Consider the following 19,007-nt stretch of genomic DNA (forward strand, 5'->3'; position numbering starts at 1 on the left):
TATTGATTACAGCGTTCAGCTTGAACCGCTGTAATTTTCAAATGTATTCCACAATGTTTATGTGACGACTTTGGTCCAAAACTGAAATGGTTTGGGAAGAGTTTTTCCACAGCCAATGTAATTTTTCTTACCAATCCGAGAAATAGAAAGAGTACGCAGTTTTAAAATCTTCGATTTAAAGAAAGCTTAAGATTTTAAATCTCAAATCATGCCGTACCGAAACACAGAAGAAGTAAGTTTACAGAAAATATCAAATTTCAGACATAAGTGAGCTAAAAAAACAAGAGAATAACCAGGAAACCCAGCTTTATAAAAGGCGGAAGTCTACTACAATCGCGAAGACCGTCGACCTAGGCGCTTGTTTTTGGAAATTGATATAATCACTATGCGGATGTGCAACACAAGTTAACCTGTACTAAGCGCTCATCCTGGTCATGCTTTTAATCTTTTTTTAACTGGGCGCTAAGCAAAAAGGATGATTCACACTTTTATAGTCTCTGGCATGACTCGGCCTGGGTTTGAACTCAAATGCGCGCTTCATCGATTAACGACATACTGCATATCTGTACTTACAGCGCTCTACCTGGATGTGTGGCACAATCTGCGGCTATTAGGCTCCACTAGGCGTTTCTCTCGTGGTCCCACAGTTACTTGTGGCTTAACCCGGCATTTCAACCCCAGTTCCCCCAGCTCTTATCTCTTTAATAATAGCCGTATTCTGTCTGTCTGTCTGTCTGTCTGTCTATCTGTCTGTCTGTCTGTCTGCGAGAACAACAACATGCTACGGAAACTCGAAATGCGTTATATAAAGAATGGGCGACCCTGTGGAATCTTCCACGGGTAACCGACTAGTCTCTATAATAATAGCCGTATTTGGTCTGTCTGTTTGCGCGAGAAAAAAAACATTGTGCTACGAAATATGCAATATATAAAGGACGGGCGACCTCGTGCATATTTCCACGGGTCACCGACTAGTACTAAAAATAAGCGAAGGACCTCTATCGGCCTAAATAAACAGCACGTAATTAAAAAAGGGGAAAACACGAAAACATTATTTTGCTTGTCAATACTTTTGCGAAGATGTGTTGTGACAACTAAAAGATTCCAAATAAGTTTTTCAGAAATTTTTGCAAATGGAAATTTTAGTAAGAATTGATAAAATTTTGTAAAAGTTGTGTATTTATCATTGCAAAAGTTCATCAACCTAAGGAATTGTCGCTTAAATAAAGTTATTTTTCAGTAAAAATATTTGTAACCGGTTAATTGTTCAAAGAGGAACTTGATGTCACATTTAGTGGTTTATTTATGTTATATAGTGGTTTTAATGTCATAACAATGTCAGTAAAAATGATAAAACGTACAATCTATTGCAGAAGAAAATTAAATAACTAAAGCCGCAAACAAACAAATAAACAAACAAATAAACAAACAAAACAGTTAAAAGGGATAAAGAAACTTTGTTTGCATTCTGTTGTTTTAGTTACAAAGATCAAGGTGAGAAGGTATGTTTGCGTTTATGATTGCCTAGCATTTGTCAAAAATATGGCGGACGAAAGTGACAATTTTTTTTGAGGCTACAAAAAATGCTGTCATGTATTAATTATAAATTAGAATACTTACTTAAAAATTGCAGTCTAGGTTAATTTCGAGTGCTTCTTTCCGGTTACACTATATGTTCTGCTCAGATTGCGAAAACGGCCTGTTTATAAACAGGACGACCGGATTATGTACGCATGGCCCGATTTTGTTTTTTTTGCTAGGACTATGTCGTGGTGACCGGATTATGAACGCTGATATAATAGCTGGTCAGATAAAACACCAATGAAAACTAACAAGGCATACCACAAAATAGTCTTGACGTAATTCTTAGTATAAACTTCTCTTGTGAGTACATTTTAACATATTATACTTTGAAAGTAACTAAATTTAACGGAACTAGATTTTGCAGATGAGTAGGATCATTTTTATTTTTCGCGGGAATTGAATTCTGAGGATGACCTAAATTACTAAACTTGCCAATCCCAAAATTTAGTTTCCACGAAATTTCGTTTCATTTGAGAACAACAACTTTCCCACCAGGGCTATTTGCTTGTGACGAATGATATAAAAGCCCGCCGGCCTCAATTATATCCGTTCTATAAGTGAGAAATAATATAAAAGTGTTGTACATAGGCTGGCCTGCGCTGATTATGTCCGTTTTTAAGTAACAAATAATATTAGACTGCCGTACATATAAACAAGCCTTTTCTGATTATGGTCGTTCTATATGTGCCAAATAATATTTTTTAACTGTTGTACATAGCCGTGTCCTGATTATGTATTTTCTGCCCTGTTTATAAACGGGGCAAGCTGCCGTACATAACCTCGGCAGCGTTCATAATCTGGGCAGAACATATACAGCAACAAACGTGACAAAAAAACCATCCAGATCCGCAAAAAGCTGTTGTGATCGGTTGATTTCGATCCTTCAACGATCTAAATAGCCAAATATGAACATTGCCCGTCGATGAGAGCTGTCGAAACGTAGCTTAGAATAAACTCGATTTTTTCTGACATGAAAATGTTTATATTATTAACACCTTTTTTTTTTAAGAATATATTTTATTGATTTATCGTATTTCAGCTTGTGTATTTAGGGCATCTCTATAAGGCAAAAAGTAGAATTATGTTATTCCGTAGAGGTTTTATTATTTTAGGGAGTAAATGGACAAAACATCATGAGCAATTTGAGAGATTATGATGAACATTGCAAGACATATGACAATGTCAGATTTGCTGATGGAGCAGATGTAATGTCATATATGGTAAAAGGAATGCTGAAGATGGATCCTTCAAAGGTAAATATTTTGTAAACAATTTTTATGCCATATAACTTTACTGTAACTTTTAGGCTTGCACTAAAATTATTTACCCAGGATAGCCTTTTCAGTTCCTATAGTGTTGCTATCACCAAGGGTCCTGCAAAAAGGGTCCTAGTGCATTTATAGCTACGATTTGAGCTACGAAAGGCGTGCAAGTACAGCAGCCGCTTAACTCGACAACTGTCTAAGATATCAATCCTATTTTCATGCTGAGTGCTAAGCAAAAAGGATGATTCACACTTTCATAGTCTCTGGTATGACTCGGCCTGGGTTTGAACCCAAACCTCACGCACTTGAAGCGAACGCTCTACCATAAGGCTACCAGTTTGTACAAATATTGTACTGTTTAATATTTCACTTTTATTTAACGTTGTAACGTTTCTTTCGCTTAGATCCATATGTTGGAAGCAGGATGTGGAACAGGAAATTATAGTCTTGCATTAATTGAAAATGGCATTGGAAAATTAACCTTGTTAGATGCAAGTTCTGGAATGCTTGAAAAAGCAAAGTCAAAACTGTCCAAGTATAAAGACAGAGTTGTGGAAGTGAAACAACATCATCTGCCTCACATTCCGTTTGCTGATGACACATTTGATGCTTGTACTTTTATACAAGTATTGCATCATTTGGATGTTTCAAAGGAGGAAAAAAATGTTTCTAACTACAATAATGCAGAAAAAGCGATAGTAGAAGCTTACAGAGTGTTAAAGCCGGGTGGTGTTTTAGTAATTGATCATTTTTTTCGGCAAAATATCGATGCTTTTTTTTCTCCATCTCTAGCACCAAAAGCAAATGCGTATTTGAGACAGGTCTATATGGATGAAGAGGATCTTATTCACGTGCTGAGGAAGAAAGGCTTTGGGAACATTTCCTACGTAAGCCAACCAGGCTCGTATTCAAATAAAGGTTATTTAGAAATAGAAAATCTTTTAAATCCAAACTGGCGAAAAAGCGATTGTCTTTGGCAAATATTGGAGGAAAGTGGAGAACTAGATTCCTTATTGAAGCTGTTACAGAAACATAAAGATGAAGCGACGTTAATTCATTTTGCGCACGATTTTTATCAATTGAATAGGAAAGTTGGTGAACATACTATGTTATTTGCTCAGAAGTTGTAACTAATTTTTGTCAAAAATTTGCACCAAACTAAAATATCTGTCAAGCTACTGTGTTTGCATGATTTCCCTGCGCAGGACCCCCATTCCCCTTACTGATAACAGCATCAATAAAAACTAAAAAGGCTACCCTGGATAGATAATAGTCATAAAAATGCAACAATTAAAATTGACATGTTTAAAGTCTTTATGAGCTCAATTCAATGGCGCGAGTAGTTTTTAATATGAAATTTAAAATATTTTTCAGTTTAATTTTTAGCATTATTTTGCGCAATCCATGTTCAGCTAACTTTACGTTTTCTTGGTTTTGTTCTTACTACTTTTATTAACCCTCAATGAAGTACGTCGAACTGACGTCACAGTAGTTAGCAAAAAGCCATCTTTATAATAATAGCCGTCGTTTGTCGTCTCTGCTCAAAAATGTAGTAAATGGCGAATGGACGAATCCTTACCTCGTCCCCAGGGTCTTCTGGCCCCTGAGCCATTATTACGGAACAACTTCATCAGCAAGACAAAATGTCGTAGGAACGAGGTTGGAGCGAACCCGTGAATTTATCCCCGGGTCACCGACTAGTATTATAATGACCGTATACGTCTGGCTAGCTGTCACGCAAAATGCTAACCGCAAATAGTGGGACACACGAAATGTGGTAAATAAAGGACGGGTGAACTTGTGGATTGATTCACGGACCTTCGACTAGCAATACGAATTCATGATAGTCTCCTCCAAAATAGCACTAAAACTGGATTCGTGAAAGTTGTGCAAAAGTTTTTTCCCTCTCACATTTTTTTGAAATGTTTTTTTATTATTTGAAACTTTTTTCTAAATAAATGGGTTTTGAAAAAGAACATATCCCTGTGTGAAGCACAAGTTGTTTTATAGCAAGGTTATTATGCGATGGACTTTGTGCGTTACAAGCTTCTTATTGCTTTCCAGACAAAGAAAAAATTATTCTAATCTTAACTAGCAAAGTGACCTATGAATTAGGGTCCTTCCGTCTGTCCGTACTTCACACGAGGCCCATTACAACTAAACTAAACAAAATTGGAAAAAAATTTTTTAGGTATAAAGCTGTACAAAGGGCTATTTTACTGGTCATGGATTTAATTTGGTAAAGAATTTGATTGAGAAAAAACAACAAAGTTCAACTACACGTGCGCATCTATTTTAACAATTTAAGAAATATATAACACGCATATCATTTATCATCCTTGTACCCAGACTCTCGTGTTTTATTTTGTAAAAAATAAAATAAATTGCTTAAATCTCAGTAAAACTTTTTGTGTTGTTAAAAAACTGTTGCGAAACTTTTCTTTGTCAGCAGAAGCGCTAGAAGAAGTGGTTTTTATGGTTTAGTTGCATTCAAGATTATCTGGGACAAGGATAAGCAAAATATTAAATATACCACACGGTAAAATATAAAGGCTCCATTAATAGAATACACTTTGATAAACAGTACAATAAAAGCTAAATAAATATTAATACTTACATTTATCAGCTGAAAAAGTACCCTACCCAAAGGTCACTCTTTACTAAATAATTTTAGAAAACACACGGCGTGAAGGTTGTCAAGAATACATAGCGATAAAAGCAAGAGTTATTACACGATCAATCGGTCCTGTACGCAATAGTAAAAAAAGGTTTAATGAATGTCTTTTTTGTTTTGAAATCATATTCGAGGCTTCTCAGTTTTCGTTTTAAGATCATATTCAGGGCTATCTAACACGCCAGAATAACACAGACGATTTATATCTTAGTTAGTAAATAAAGAATAAAATAAAAGATTAAAATGTAAAAATTGATAGTTAAAATATCACAAAACGCCTTTTTTTGACAAGATTTTTTTCGTTCATCTCAAGATAATAAATAAATAAATGAAATCAGTCTCTCATAGAGGAGATAATAAAATTCTCTCATTGAGGAGATAATAATGTTCTTAATAATTCCAGTGTCCAGCCAAAGAATTATTTAAAAATATATTATACCAAAAATATAGTTAGTATCAATCATATATATTTATTAACATATATACTCTATGTGCGTTCCCTGAAATTCGTTTCCAGTGTCTTTGGGTATACTTTAAATAAAAAAGACCATTAGAACGAGTTGGCGTCGTGTGCAATTCATGAGATTGGATGTTAGGTTCGTAAGCACCTAATCATTTACCGACGTGCAAAACCGCTCCATATGTATGATTACGTCTTTTTCATTTGTCATGACGTTTTATAATCTGAAGCCTTGCCAGTGGTGAATAAGATTTGAAGACACGCCAGGATGGATATCTAGTGCAGCATTTTAGAGTTGGGCTATGAAACAGTATCGCATTTCTTCTATGTGCATGTACTGAAAAATCTAGCAAGCGATTTTATTAGCCCAGCGCAAAATGCCCCATGTAGAAACCCACCTTCACCGCTCTTCATCAAACATATGAAAATAAAAATTAAAAACGCATATATATATATATTTATTCTCCCCCACGTCATTTTATCAAATGTTAAACCCAGTGACGATTGACAGGTTAGTGGTGTTATATATGGTGTTACGTCACACGATGTTGGTGACAGTAGGTGCATCAGTGATATGTTATTCAGTACGCAGCGCATTCGTGCGTTTAATTGTATAACAGTGCAAGAGGTTCGACTACGTGGTTTAATGTTTCTTCATTTGGAGATCCAGGCTAACGGTTCGGAAAGTTGAATACCATGAATACAGGCTAAAATATAAACGCGGAAATCAGCCTTTTCTGCTGTGTTATAGAATGAGAAAGTATTAGCTGAGCATACCTTGTGGTCTCCAATGTGAACGTTTTTACCATAGCTGCCGTATACGCTACCTTCATCTGGCTAAAAAAAACATGCGAAGGAGTGCAATCATCATATCATAAATTAACAGTGATTCGCGAATTATCGAAATAAAGCGATAAAAAAGAACATAGAGTTAATTGTCAAACCTGAACAGCTTCCTGAAACAATTTTTTGTCCACTATTACGCGGTCGCACCAAGATGGACACCTAATAAGAAATACATGAATTAACATACGGGAACGCTGCATTATTGTCTTGTTCATCCTGTTCGTCTCTTGCGTGTAACAGATAACACAAAAGTGCAAAACTTAAATTTGAGACAAAGCTCGTCAGGATGACAAGATGTACTTTAATGGTTATTTTCGCGGGCATTAATTTTTACGGACATTAATTTTCGCGAATGACTTAAAAATATTTTTTCAACAGAACATTCACAGATTCACTTTTAATGCCATGTTTTTGTTGCGTTTTCTTTTTCATTTGACTGATATCTTTACTGTGAGATAAATATTTTGACTTTTCGTCATTTATAAACAATAGAATGACAGGGAAAAAATGAAAACCGATAAATAAATCAATCAATAAATAAAAACATAATTTTACCTGACATTAGAAAATGAAACTCCATTGTCCTCGGGATTTTCTTTGTGTGGGTAACTGAAATACGAACAAACAAAATTAAAAAAACACTGAAAAACAGATAGCATCTAACAAATGTAGATACTTACGTTGGCTTAAAAGAGACTGGCATCTCTGAAAACAAATCTTCGTATACCCATTCCAGTTCTCTATCAAACTGAAGTAGGTCAGAGACATGGTCGAAGGCTTCGTAACTGCTCATTTCAAATAATCGGCCACCTATCTTCAATAAATCCTTAAAAAAAAAATTTCTGTTACTTTACTAAAGATGTTGACAGAAGAACAAAAACATATATAATGCTACGGACGGTAACTCATATATACTGCTACGCACGGCAACTCATATTTTAATTTATAACTACAGACGAACAAAAACTTATATACTGCTACGCACGGCAACTCATATTTTAATTCATAACTAATAATGCTTAGTTTAGCTTGGTTGGCAAAATTATTATTATTAAATCATCCGAATGTTGTAATACCCCCTTTTGTATAATTCTCACTTTCACAATCTTACCTTTGTTGAACCATTTACAGCTCTGTACACAAGTGACTGCGGATGACCATCACTGTCTTTTGTTAAATGATGACTAGCTATATCACCCATTAAATGCTAAACGAAGAGGTAAGAAAAACGATAAGCCATCCCGGCTTATAAGGAATAAACTTTATTGCGGAAAATTTAGACTTTTTTATAGAGTTGATTTTCAGAATGAGATGTAAAAAAAAGCTGTCGTATAATTTAAAGTGAATTAATAAAAGGCACTTAAGGATGGCTTGAAAGTTTAAGGTAAAAATGATTGTAAATAAAAATACAATCCAAAACAAGTAAAAAAGGCAGAGAAGAAGATGTCCAACTTACATCAATCAAACCTTTCGTATCTGGCCTCACATTAAAATCACCATACAATATTTGGTGATCTGATGGCGCTTCATTCAGCCTAAAAAAACATTACGATTAATTTAAGTGATTTAGCAAGTATAGCACAAAGTGTAAATCGACTTTGCTCGATAAGTCATGCCCCGTTTTAACTTAGAATATTGGGTATCGCTTTGCAGCTTACCGATGTATGAAATAATCTGTTTTTTTAAAAAAAAATACTGTTAGCTCTATTTTAAAATTATAAAATAGAAATTATAATTTTATAATTTTTTATGCATGCACAAATGAGATTACCTGTCGATTAAATATTGTAAAGATCGCCTTCGATGTTTGGCGAACTTTGTAGGTGACTAGAACGAAAATAATCACAATGAGGGAGAGTGCACGTTTAATCTTAAGAAATATAGCACTGATGAACATCTTAAAAGTAGAACTTTACATTAAAAAAAAAAACACTCGATGTAACATTTCGTCTCCATCAGGACTTTCATTCAGAACATTCGTTGATTCGTAAATTGCTTAATTTGCACATCTATTTTCTTAATAGAATTTAATTTTTCAGACAATTTGACTAAAATTTCATAACAGACATTATTCAAATCGTTTTAGCAGATATTAACTCAAATTTTATTAATTTTGAAAATCTTCAGGAAGAAGCCATTGTACAAGTACCCTGAAATATTGTAAATAATGCACTTTAAATTTAAATTCTGACTAATGTTTTTTTCAGTATGTTTTGGTCACTTGACTTTTTCAGATTGAAAACAAATGTTCTGGTATATGGAAATAATTCTTTTTTTTGGTGTTTTCTTCTTTTGGTGTTTAATCGTATTAATGTGTAGTTGAAGTTCATACACAAATTAGGCATGAACAGATAGCATAGTACGAGACCAAAGCTTACCTTAAGAGCAGCTTTTAAGTTGCAAGCATCATGTGTTAAATGCACATTCAACATATCTAATACCCTATGGTATCACAAAAACAAAGAGGGTAGGAAGAAGTTTATCAGAAGTATCTTATTTGGCTGCAATGCTAGAGACAAATCAAATCTTTTATCTCTTAAACATGATAAATGCATAAAAAAGGTTCCCTATTATCTACACATAAATCATTGTAATATGTCGATAACTTTTACTGCATCTACACGACATCTTTACTCACACAAAACATGTAAAGACATTTGTAGAAGATTTCCCTTACCTGTTATTTATTCGCCACCTCGTCCAAGTAAAGCCTTTACGTGGCCATCTGATTAACTTCTAAACAATAAAACATGTCATGGTTGTAGAATGTATTACAAAAGAAGTTTCCATCAGTTATTTTTTTAACTTCATTTTACCTTTGAGTAACAGGACAGAGGAAATTTATGTTTTTTCACGTAACATGAAGCATCAGATGCTGAATGCAGAATTCTGCCTTTTGGAACAATCTTAAATGACTGATCTAAAATAAGTGCAATAAACACTGTTAAAAAAAGCACCATCAAACATAGCATGTTTAAGTATGTGCAATTGTTTTGAAAGTTTAAAATCATTAAAAGCCGTACAAAATAACAGGTTAGTGTTGCCAAAACCTTATCCTACATATTAGAGGTTTCTACTTTTGTGAATATCTTACTAATACCAGCGTACTATAGCATTTAGCTATAAAGCAAACAACTGCAATGTCTTTTGTCTCAAACATTTTTGGATTATATCGCTTACATTGATATATGGCATAATATAATTATTGATTCCTAAATTTGAGCTTGCAAAGAACAACACAAAGCTGCAAATTACAACTTTCTCGACAGGAAAAAAAAACATTACCATCAAAGTTCCACATCTCTATGCGATCATGCAAAGATTTATGAATGAAATAGGAGCTTCCAAGTGCCTAAAACGTTATTGATACCATTAGAGGAGTTCATTTCATATGTGGCTCTTGACTTTACAGATTGGCGTAAAAAGGATTGCTGCAACGAACTTCAATTGTGGAGAAATTAATGAAAAAAACAGGAGTATAGTCCTTGATGAGACACTTACTGTATACTTTTCTTGCGTATATTCTTCGTCAATAAAACTATGTACAGAGATGTATTCTTCAAATCTTTCAGCATTATATAATTCTCTAAAGCATTATAACGCTACATTTACACTGCAAATATAACTTTTTTCACCTTACTACACATTCCGACAATACTAGTAATAACATATGTCAAAAACACCAGGACTACGGCACTGATTTCATGACAATAAAGGTAAATAAAAAAGGCCCTATGACAACAAAATGTTTGCAAAATCTGTGAAAGATGTTTTTGCTAGAAAAAGTAATGCACACAGTTGCTTTTGTAAAATTGGAAAAACAATAAGTATCATAGGAGAATAAACAATATCAGTGCAAAAAGAAAACTAAGAGAAAGGTAATGCATTCACAAATCAAAACTAACAAGTATAAATTTTTATGTGCAAGACAAAATATCATAAACGCTTAGATAAAACACCTGTGACATTTATCAAATGTTCTACTATTCAAGGAAACATTTCTTTTTGTATACTTTATATAATGCATACATATTTATTGTGAAATTAAGGCTGGTTTATGCGAAAAGAAATGAAAATCAGTTTACATAGCAAAAATAGTACCTCCTTAATCCTAAGTAGGTAGAAGTTTTCATTAAACATAATGGAGACATTAGAGAAGATAATCGAAGCAATAGTCAGACCAATTTTGATTGATGCTACACTTGCTAAGTCGAAATATTTTATACCATTCATTAAAACATTAGTATCGTATTGATTAAGCAGTTTATAATATTTATATATCAGTGTAGGTTAGTAATACTTGTTATAATAAGTGGTAAAGAAAAGAACTAACTTGAAGAATGTTACAACTTGTTCAGTATTAACAACAAGGGTTTTACCACCAACTTCTTGTAAATGAAGCCCAATAAATGTTGGCTGATGAGTCTGGACCAACTAAAAGATACAAAGGTTTGATTGTATTATTGTGGTAACAGAAGTAAACTGATTAGCAGAATTTAGAATTTTAACTGCTTGTGGAGTCTATTCTAACAACTAGATCTTTCTCTCCTCCGGCTGTAACTACTGACAACTCGTTTGTTCGTGTCCCAGGCCTCTTAATTTTTTTTCAATGACCCATTAACTCGCATCTGCAATTCGGTTTGCAATAAGATTTTCTGCATAAGTTTGTATAGGCACTATATACTCACAAAAATTTGACTTGAGAAGAAAGTTGTTAAAAATTTACTTTTGGAGGAAATGTAGAAGTTTTGAGAAGACTTTTCAAAATCCATGAAAATTGAGGAGTTTTGAAAGGCGTTGCAACCCTGTCAACTAATCCAAACATATGGAAACTACAATATTATTGCCTACAGTAAAATCCTTTCCAAAATGGATGCAACAACTTATATAATATATATTTTACGTTTTTTTTTCGTAAAAAGCTAACAAAAGTTACAGGACATGATTGTTTGGTGAGACAATCCTTTGCATTATAATTGTTCCCATGATATTTCCATTTAAAGATTTCCAAATTAAATTTTGTTGCAAAAATTACACAGTCATATTTCGTTTAGAGGTTATATAGTGTTTAGAGGTTAAATGATGTAAAAATAATGCCAAAATGGCACTTGTTTGCTCTCCCCAGGGTTCCTAAATGTTTGGTGATGACCTTATCACTTGGGAGATTTAAATTAGGTTTGCGATAACGTTTTGCATGTATACTTGTTAACAACCCATAACTCAAAAATATATATTCTTTGTTTTAAATATTAGTCCATACCTTGTGAAATTCTAGCATCCAATTTTCTCGAAGAATGGCACCATACTATAAAGAAACATAAAGATACAATTTTATAAATAATTCTTATTAATTATGCATTGTTCAGAAATGAAAGCAAAACTTGAAAACAGTACATTTTTTCAACATGAAATAGAAGGAAAGTACTGATTTTGCACTAGTTTTGTAAATACTAATCGTCTCAAAGCTTTTCTGTAATCAGATTTGTTACTTTATTCTCACACTTTTTACAGTTTCATGAAAATTAATAAAAGAATTTTATATTTAAACATGTTTGGATGTTATATTTAAACATGTTTGGATGTTCACATCCTTTCTTATGGTTTTTTAATTTGTTCCTTATTTTTTTTATTATGATTAACTAGTTAAGTATATTGGAATGGCTTCATTAATTTAAACTCAGCTATTGGTGTTAAATAATGTTATTGACAAGGCTATTGACGTAGTGATGTTTTTAATTTTGTCTATTAACATTTGAGACATGCATTTTTTAGTAACTTTGAAGAAAAATAAACACAAAGTTACTGTATTACGACATATATTACACATTTTGGGGGTTAACAGGCATTACTACACAGGCCTGGTCAGGAATGGTGTGTGATTACACATGGACGCCTCTACACAGTCCTAAATTAATTTTAGTGTGTCCTAAATTTATTTTGCTAGCCTCAGCTCTGTTGATGGCGTGTTATAAAAAGTGAGTTCGTCAAAAGTTTAATGACATAATCAGCAAACTCACTACTTTCATCAGCAAGGTTGTATGAGGCCTGCGTAAGAAGTGTTATGTTGTACGGTAGTGAGACATGGGCAGTGAAGCAGGAAGATCTTGACCGTTTAGAAAGGAATGCTATGAGAATGGTTAGGTGGATGTGTAACGCCAGTCTGAGAGACAGAAAGAGTTCAGATGAGCTAAGAAGCAGGCTAAGTATCCGTGGAATTAAAGATGTTATCCAGATAAGAAGATTGAATTGGCTGGGGCACTTGGAAAGAATGGAGGGGGATAATTGGCTAAGAAAGTGGAGAGACTTGATAGTTCCTGGGGCAAAGCCCAGAGGCAGACCGAGAAAGACTTGGCAGGAGGTTATAAGGACAGACTTGATACAAAGGAAGAAGAGTTTATAGATCTAACACAGTCTAGATCAGATTGGAAGAGGGTCATTAATATACCCAGTCCAACCCATGCTAGCATGGAAAACGGACGTTAAGCCGAGAATGATGATGATAGTGATGAATTTATGCTTTTACAGGTTTTATAACAACAATTTTAACTTTATGTAAAGATTTAAATGTAGTCTTTAATTTTTTGTTTCAATTATATGAAATTTGTTATAATGTATCCCCATAAATTTAGAGTTTTTAATAGTCACAATGCTTCATCCATTACCATACGAGGCAACATAACTACACTCTAACGAAAATAACTTCTTTAAAAACAATTTCTATTTTGTTGTTATATTTCTTTTAAGTGTGTGTGATAGCAGACTTCTTGCGTGTCATTTTATAATTGCAGATGTGAGCGTATCTAATTTAAAAATGTCATCAATGGCATCAGCAAATGTTGAGTACTGACACAAATTACAAATGCTGGCATTTTCAGAAAGTTAAGCCAAAATAAAATGGCAACGCAAGGACTTGCTGTCAATTCAAACACGTTATTACATTTACTTTACGTAGTTAAACTGGTACATATAAAGAAAGATTAGATATTAATAAAATTTTTGTAACTATTGAATTTTTGTCCCCTATAACATAACTTGAATGTGTGATCATTGCACATCATCACCAATGAGTGATATGCCACAGATATAGGTGATTTTACTCCAGGCCTGCTACAGCATTAGTATAGAAAGTTTGTATATTTGGACCAATTTCTTGTCCTGAATTAATTCACACTTTTGAGGTGTTTTTTTGGTGTGTTATTTTGGGGGTGTTTTTCAGCAAAGTATTATATCGATTTAATTTTCTTCCTATGTTATCCAACAAATATCCCCTATGCTACATTCCTTTTTTTGTTGTTTATTTCTATAGCTCTCACTGAATTTGGAAATCATAGGTTTGCGTTATATTTTTGCATATTGTTAGGCTTTTGTTCAGTTAACAAGCTAATACACACTTCAGGAAGCTTACTTATTGTTCATCTGGAATTAAACTAAAGGGTGCAATTGATTCAGTATGGAAAATAAGTCAACTTATAAAACAATGTATATTCAATTCTCAATTTCAGGTAAAGTGTACAATGATTATTCTACTTAAGCTTAGGTTGTGTCATTATACAGTGTGCTTTGTGTTCTGTTTTACTTCATCTATGTTTATGGTAAACTTTAGTACCTGGGGATTACCTAAATTAGCTTAATAGGATTAAAATAAAAAAACCCACTACTTTAAAAAAACAGAAGATCTTGTTGGATATACAAAAACTTTCACATGCTGTTAGATACACATTAAGTCTGCTCTTATATTTTTTGTATTAAATCTGTTATTGCTTCACAGAATATTTACAGCATAGGAAAGCTATCATTGCGTTGACTTATTAATATTAACGCTTTATCTTTTTGACATGCCTGACATATTTTAAAAATGTCTAACTTTCCTGACATTTGCTAATGGAGCAACTTTCCAGGCTATGAAGTGAACCTAATATGTAAGGCCTGAAAGTTTATCCTTATATCCTTGAGATAACCACTTTCTAAACCTGCAACTATAACAGTGCATCTATATATCAAATTAAACACTTGATCTATCTTAACAACATTATTGGGAGCCTTTGAATTAGCTTCTTGGGCCTTAAAACTTTAATTACAGTTATTAAAGTAAATTTACAGAAAAAACAGCTCCAAAAAATTCAGGACCAGTTAAATACAGACCTAAAACAGCTGCTCAGCTACATTGTTTTATTTTTTTTTGTTTTTTATTGCTGACACAAGGACTGTCAAGGAGGATTGCTGACATAGTAAGGAGTGTCCAGGAGGGTGAATTTTTACTGAGCAGATTTGAAAGATTTGAAACAAGAGTAAAAACATAGCATAATTATTTTTTTGACCACACTTACAATATTTCATTTATTGCATAATCACACACTCACACACTGTGTGTTAATAGTCAAAATATGAAAAAAATATACAACACAAAGTTTCAAATTTGAAATAACGCAATATTTTAATTACTAGTAAAAGGAGAAGATAAAAACTGTTTCATTTTCACAACTTTCTTTTTCATTTTCTTGTAAAGTATACAACATGTATTTAATATAATCCTTGTTTGCTTGCTATTTTTTATTCTGTCCAATTCTAAAATAATGATTGGGTTTAAAAGAAAAAGTAGGATATTATTTAAAAATTCAAATAATTATTTTTCACAGAGACAAAGCAATAAAAAAATTAATTCAGTTTTTTTATTATTTATTTATTCAAAACAAAGAAACTGAGATTAAAAATTTATATCTTATAACAACATGTTTATCTTCCATGTATGTTTCATTCTTTTAAAAAGTAACCTTATTTTTGAAAAAATATAAAAAATTAATGTTGTTGCCAAGTAAGAAATATTGAGTGAAAAAAATTCAGAACAATGTTGGAATCACAGTTTTTTTTGTATTTGACACATAAAATCAATATTTATTAAAGAAACTAATCTGGGCATTCATTGGAAGTGTAAATAAACGAATATATACAGGGTACTTCAATGGTACATTTTAAGAAGTGCATAAAATATGCATGTTTTCAAACAACATTACTTGACCTAATTTTATTTATATCGACCTGATTATGCTATTTTAAAATATTTTTTTTCAGATAGGTGAAGTGTTTGCAAGATGGATTTAGCATTTACTCTGCAATAAATAAGAAAGTTGCAAAATATTGAAAAAAAGGAGAAATCATTAACCTATGAATCTCGAATTACTCTTAGCATCAACTAAGTAGGTGCATCACAGAACACACAAACACACTCTTACAAACAAAACAATAATATAAAGCTGTAAATTTCTTGGTAGGGTAATGTGCAGGTTTAAATGTTTTTATAAAATTTTAAAAAAGACCTAAAAAAACAATATTATGGCAAAAGTACCATAATAGTTACATGCTTTTTGTTTATAAATAACAATTTAAAAAAAACACAAACCTAAAATTTTGCTGAACAATAAAGATAAAATTATGTTTAAGTTTTTCCAACACCCATTTTTTATACAATTCGCAAAAAAGAAGTTGTGTTCTTACTATTAAGAACAAAGGGTCAAAAATAATAATTTCCAGTCTCATGTCAGATTTTAATGTTTTTTATAAAATTTGTGTCAGGGATAATGACACCAGCCAGCTAAAATTTAAAAAGTCAACTTTTGCAAACATGCACAAATTTTCTTGCAACATAATGTTTTGACATTGTGTTGAAAATAATGAACAATGTGGACATATTTCAGAAGAAAATAAAAACAACAGACCAGTTCATCAGAAAAAAAATTTAAATGCTGTCATAGTATAAATAAACTACTCCTATTTAGGCGTAATTACATCCTACTAAAGCGGCAAATCGTTTATAATACACTATATATAATAAAAGCAAAATATTCCAAAATTTATGCACTTAAGCCAAAATTCACATCTTTTTTAGTGCTAAAAGCATGTATGTGACCAATTCCAATTATTTCAAACCAATAAAAAGTTTATGAAGGGAACATGTGTTTTAAACGTTTAAATGCTTAATTGTGACTCCCTCACCTAAATAATATGCTGCTAAAACAACACTGAATCAATGTTTTACCCTCTTATTTTAATTGCAGCTATACATTATAATATATGGCTGTTTGCAGACAAATTAAACTATGTCTTAGCTGAAAGCATAAAATTTTATAAACCCTTCTCTAAATAAATATGTTTTTTTAAGAAAAATAAATTTGACTTATATACTCCTTCTATTTAAATACAAAATATAAAACAATCAGGAAATAAAAGCTGTATGTTAGCATTTAAAATATAATACAGCATAGTTACTGTGATTCGCTTATTTAAGCTCCATTAGAAGTTTAATTTAAAGGTAGCATACTAATTACACTCTAATTATTCTCTTCTGCAACATTCTGCAAACTCAAAGTCTGCAAACTCTCATAAACATATTGCCAAGCCATATCTATCAGAAGATTTTGTGCTATTTCTATAAATTTAAATAAAAAAGCACTGGCTTTTTTACAGTTTGGTACATTTGCCTATGAAGTTTGGCAATTTTAATATGCTAATATTATGTAGAGCTGGTTTGTTTACATGCTTCTCCTGATCTGTTAAATTACTTTATCAAACTAAAACTTGCATTGCTTCATCGCTAATTCATTCAAACAATAATATCATAAATACTTGAAGCTAATAAAAATTTTTAAGCTAGCTCTAAAGCTACTATAGTAAAAGCTGGCTTATAAAATGCCAGTGAGCTTAAGAATAAGAGTGTAGTAAGGGAACCAACCTCTTCAAAAAGAGAGCCAACATTAGCCGTGATTACCAAAACTTTGATATTGTCAGTGTCCATTTCTTTTCGTTCATTAGGCATCGTTTAAAATATAATGGTAATATCCAACCAGTGTCCATCACTACTTTAAACTCATGTTTTACTTTAACTTAGCTAGCTACGCTACTGCTTCCGTGTGGAAAGCCTTTCTCTTTCTCTAAAGTTTGTTTTGGTTGCGTTGTTTTATTGATTCGGCCTCTCTTTCAAGCGAAAGTTTTTATCGGATCCTCGACCTAGTGAATCGAAAGAAGGACATACTGAAAGTATAAAAACAGAGGAAATGTTATGTTAGTCACCTTGCATTTTATTAAGAATTTAGCTCTACTTCTACAATAAATGCATACTTTGACATAGTTTTTTTATTTATATCAAATCTAGGAATGTTTATCTTATAGTTTACATACAGTCTTTATATCTATCAGCGATACTTTGAGCACGTCCGAAAAAGTTTTTTTTTCTTGTTTTGCAATTTTAGCCGGGGATACGGCACCAGACGATGAGTATTTACTGCTTCTGTAACTATTATATGTTATATAATTTATTCTTATAACCATCGTATAATTAGTAAATAAGTAAAAGTCATACAATTTGACGTACAAAACGAAAGAAGGCAAATGAAAGCAGTCATAACCTTTGGTTTTAAGAAAAAAAAATCCAGTCTAGTGAAAAAACATTCCTCATCAGTTGCGCAGACAGACAACAAGATGGTCAGATCGGAGAAAGACAATCCAAAGTCACTTTATCACACAGTTTGTTCTACTGTAGTGCTGGATTAATGAATGATATTTTTAGTCAAGATACCGTTGTGTTTGATAGCTAAGCTTAAACCCCTATTTTTTTATAACAAACTAAGTTTTCCTTTTCAAAATGCCCTAAACTTTTCTCTCCTTGTTTTACCAAATTGTGTTGCTTTTGCCTTTTTTTTGCATTTTTTGACTATCAGAGCATACCTTTATTCTTCACTCAACATATTAATCAACTAAGCAAATCGTGATACATTATGTGTCAAACAAGTCTTTTAGTAAAATTTTGTTGCTTAATATCTTTCGTTTGGTTGTCACTTCTTTTTGTTTCAAAATAATGGAAACATTGAAAAAAAAAACAATGAAGCAACTAGCTTTCCATATTGATATCATCCAGAAGTTAATACTGATTGCAAGTTATGTATTTGTTTATAAAGGAAACAAGAAAGATTCCTTACATAACTACAGAAAAAATGTGCATATTTTATACATGTATGACTAAGCTCACAAATATTGAGGGATATACCTGTCTAATATTTCCAGAAAGGACCTTGGCTTTAGATGGAGAGTCTTAGAGTATTTAATACACATTTTGAGCTATGCAGACCAATTAGGGTCTTCGCTCTGCCAGACAACTGCCTGCAACTTAGGCCCACGCAGTGTGCCA

The 19,007-nt window shown here is 32.4% G+C and overlaps 2 protein-coding genes across 2 annotated transcripts; one reads left to right on the top strand and one right to left on the bottom strand.

The window, feature by feature from the left end:
- Positions 1-208: 208 nt before the first annotated feature.
- On the top strand, positions 209-3,979 carry LOC130646100 (ubiquinone/menaquinone biosynthesis C-methyltransferase UbiE-like). The gene is made up of 4 exons (XM_057452239.1): positions 209-267; positions 1,481-1,502; positions 2,697-2,837; positions 3,254-3,979. The coding sequence occupies exons 1-4, from the start codon at positions 209-211 to the stop codon at positions 3,977-3,979; spliced, it is 948 nt and encodes a 315-aa protein (XP_057308222.1).
- Positions 3,980-5,120: 1,141 nt separating this feature from the next.
- Positions 5,121-17,777, bottom strand: LOC130645770 (inositol polyphosphate-5-phosphatase A-like). Its single transcript, XM_057451864.1, has 16 exons — positions 17,556-17,777; positions 12,090-12,134; positions 11,163-11,263; positions 10,331-10,415; positions 10,115-10,181; positions 9,646-9,749; positions 9,507-9,565; positions 9,208-9,271; positions 8,601-8,656; positions 8,286-8,364; positions 7,941-8,036; positions 7,510-7,655; positions 7,385-7,438; positions 6,928-6,988; positions 6,761-6,820; positions 5,121-6,690 (listed from the first exon to the last, which is right to left on the bottom strand). The coding sequence occupies exons 1-16, from the start codon at positions 17,637-17,639 to the stop codon at positions 6,655-6,657; spliced, it is 1,197 nt and encodes a 398-aa protein (XP_057307847.1). The 5' UTR covers positions 17,640-17,777; the 3' UTR covers positions 5,121-6,654.
- Positions 17,778-19,007: the final 1,230 nt, after the last annotated feature.

This window comes from Hydractinia symbiolongicarpus, chromosome 5, assembly GCF_029227915.1.
Source record: "Hydractinia symbiolongicarpus strain clone_291-10 chromosome 5, HSymV2.1, whole genome shotgun sequence".
Lineage (NCBI taxonomy): Eukaryota > Metazoa > Cnidaria > Hydrozoa > Anthoathecata > Hydractiniidae > Hydractinia > Hydractinia symbiolongicarpus.

Bases quoted from the DNA above. Each gene is read 5' to 3' on its own strand.
- LOC130645770 (XM_057451864.1), bottom strand. From the start codon at position 17,639: ATGCCTAATGAACGAAAAGAAATGGACACTGACAATATCAAAGTTTTG. The intron at 10,416-11,162 runs GTTAGTTCTTTT...ATAATGCTTTAG, and splicing joins CAAGTTGTAACATTCTTCAA to AGAATTATATAATGCTGAAA. The intron at 6,691-6,760 runs GTATGCTCAGCT...TTTATATTTTAG, and splicing joins TTCACATTGGAGACCACAAG to CCTGTATTCATGGTATTCAA.
- LOC130646100 (XM_057452239.1), top strand. From the start codon at position 209: ATGCCGTACCGAAACACAGAAGAAGTAAGTTTACAGAAAATATCAAAT. The intron at 268-1,480 runs GTGAGCTAAAAA...CTGTTGTTTTAG, and splicing joins ATATCAAATTTCAGACATAA to TTACAAAGATCAAGGTGAGA. The intron at 2,838-3,253 runs GTAAATATTTTG...TCTTTCGCTTAG, and splicing joins TGAAGATGGATCCTTCAAAG to ATCCATATGTTGGAAGCAGG.